A 2,788-nucleotide genomic window follows, 5' to 3' on the forward strand; every position below is an offset into this window, starting at 1 on the left:
GAAATTCCTCCGGATCAGCGATATTCTTCTTGGGTGAATTAAGCACGCCTAATGTTATTAGCCACGTAACCGTCTGCTCCTCGGGGTTCATAGTTTTAGGCTCAATGGGCCTTTCAGATTTAGCTGCACCCTTGGTGCGCCAGCTCTCACTATCTGTGTTGAGATGCTACCCACATCCGTCGCGCTTCTGCTTTTTCACTGACGTTACAACGACCATTCAGCCCGGCAACTTAGTTCTCCAGTGGATGTCTGCCATATAACCAACATGAAGGCTCTTTCACATATCAGTGACAAAAGGAACTGTGATTGCTTTAAAATGCCGCAAGAATTTCCATATGGCTCAACCACGCTTTTAGATCAAACTAGCCTGTCGTAGAGTTAACAGACATGACCATACACATACAGCACTATTACAGTGGCAATTAAATAAGATAAATATACAAATAAGTTCATTTCAATTCAAATGATAGTTTATTGAAAAGCCAAAATAAATACAAAAGCAATTAATCTGTAGCACTCCAAGACTCCCATCTAAACATCACAAGCCTCAATGTACACAGCAGCCTCCAAAGAACCCGAATAGCTTGGATGGATCTAGATGAAAACACAAGTAATTAATTGCATGAAAACACAAAATATAAGTTTGCAATGGTTTAAGAACTCACATACCTGCATCTTACTTGAGACCATCATGCATCACCAAATGGCAACAGGTGCTGATCAGCAATGAGGTATTACCATCAAACTCCTTTCCCCCCATTCAGCCTGCAATGAGAGTTTCCATCAGCAAACTGTTGTAAGCTCAGCATAAGGGACAAATATTATTTTAAATGTAATTTTACAAAAGAACTCAAATGACCCAAACTAATTGGTTTTCCAGGTTTGTTGATGGGGTGCTGTCTTTCTCCATGTGGTCTCCTTTGTTAGAAACGGCATGCTTGAGAGCGTTCTGGCTTTTTGTTAATACTAAGTGAATTTTACTACATTTTCAAAAGGGTTCCACTGGGAGGTTTCAAGAGGTTTTGCAGCTATGTGGCTTACATTTGGCTGTAGATATAGATCCATTGAGGAGACTCATCTTAACATCCTTTTTTTTTTTAAAAAAAAGGGGCCATTTCTCATTTGAAAGGGGCAGAAAAAAAATCCAGACATTTTCTCCTTTAGTGCAACAGTAGAACTGGCTGATATTTCTGAGACTAAGACCTCCTAAACTGAAGTGATCCAGTGGTGGGGGAGAGGGATCATAGACTCCTTTGAAGGCAGAAGTGGTTTTGTTAATAATGTTGGAAATTATATTGTTTCAGATTGCATTTGAAAAAGCCAGGGCAACCAAGTCGATGTTTGACTAAATTACACTGCAAAATAACACCATCGAGACTTGACTTATACCAGAACAAAAGGGTTTGCTTTGCTTACCAGCTGTTGACAGGTTTTATCTGTGGTGCTGATTTGTTTCTTGCATTTTGGTTGTCTTTGGATTGGTCGATGCAAGGCGTCAATGTTTAGGCTTTGTGATGAAGGATCCATTTGCACTGAGGAAAACTACACCCATAGAGAGTTTGGAAAAAGGTGAAATTCGCCCAGTCCCCAACAATGTGAACAATCATGCCTACATGAATATTCTGCATTGCTTCTATATTAAGTGGAATTTGGGGTTGCTCACCATGGAAAACTGAAGAGGTAAATGGATATTTATGCATCAGTTTCTAATTCTCTTGAATAGAGTGTTGCTGCTCAAGATCTTTGATTAAAAACACTTTATTGGTAATGAAAGCCATATGTTAGGGCATTGCAGGTTTAACAAGTCACTAGTATACAAAAAGAACACACTTAGATTTGCAACGGTACCATTAAATGGGATGTGGGCTAGAGAAAAGAAACTGAATTAAAAAAAAATGAATAAAAAAAAAATAATAATAAAAATAATAAAAACCTTCACATGTTTGAGTACAGCTTGAAACTCGAAGTCCAGAGTTTAAAAGGGCGCTTTTTTTTTGGAATCTTAAATTCTTTTGAACGTTTCAACGAGAAGCCATCATTTCTCCTTTTTATTTTTTTCTCCTCAAAGTCCATCTCAGTATCTGTTCCGGGCCATTCCTCTATCTGCCCGACCGCTGCCTCGGCCACCGCCTCGAGGTGCCCCACGGCTCGAGCTGCTGTATTCACGAGGATAGCCTCTCTCAAGAGGAGGGGGTGGCCCTCGCTCCTGCCTACCCAGACGGTCACCACGACTAGTGGAGTATGGGTCACTCCGACTGCTGGGATAACTGTCTCGACTGCCATATCCATCCCGGGAACTGCTGCCATAGTCGTCATAACGACTGCTTCCGCCACTCCCACTGTAGGACGGAGGGGGACCCCTTGAGGGTGGGGCGCTGCGTGAGTTACCTGCAGGGTCAATGGGTCATGTAATTGGCAAAATTAACTTCAACATTCTTTGCAAGATACTGCGTTGTCAAGTGCCCTTTTCCTTAAAATTGTCACGACTAGCTCAAATGTTAGAAACTTTCCAAATGAGGACAGAACAAATTTGGATCTCGAGTTACGGGTGGGACTAGTTAAACCTAAGATACCTGAACTACCCAACTGCAGTGTTGACAATTGCGCACTCAGAGCCCTTTGGCACGTCACTGTTGAGTAAGTGCACTTTCCTTGGCTTGGATTGAATTCCGTTTAGATTGTAGTTTGGATACTGGATCTCTGTTGGTTGTTCGGACAGTGCTACCGGAACATTTTGGGGGGGCAAAAAACAGCTTGCAATGAGATTCCTTGTTGGTGCATTTTTGGG

The 2,788-nt window shown here is 41.6% G+C and overlaps 1 protein-coding gene across 2 annotated transcripts in view; it reads right to left on the reverse strand.

Moving 5' to 3' along the window:
- Positions 1-490: 490 nt before the first annotated feature.
- Positions 491-2,788, reverse strand: part of LOC107601135 (RNA binding motif protein X-linked) — a 15,380-nt gene continuing 13,082 nt past the window's right edge. The window contains exons 9-10 of one of the 2 annotated variants that reach the window (XR_001610895.1): positions 670-765; positions 491-594 (exon numbers count right to left, since the gene is read on the reverse strand). Coding sequence is in view for 1 of the 2 variants with exons in the window: in XM_016293186.1 (XP_016148672.1) it covers positions 2,075-2,388 (314 nt within the window). In the remaining variant the exon portion in view is untranslated. Of the gene's footprint in view, positions 595-669; positions 766-963; positions 2,389-2,788 lie in introns of those variants that run through there. The other variant, XM_016293186.1, reaches the window with a different exon arrangement.

The sequence above is a fragment of the Sinocyclocheilus grahami genome, unplaced genomic scaffold (assembly GCF_001515645.1).
Source record: "Sinocyclocheilus grahami isolate Dianchi unplaced genomic scaffold, SAMN03320097.WGS_v1.1 scaffold299.1, whole genome shotgun sequence".
Taxonomy (NCBI): domain Eukaryota; kingdom Metazoa; phylum Chordata; class Actinopteri; order Cypriniformes; family Cyprinidae; genus Sinocyclocheilus; species Sinocyclocheilus grahami.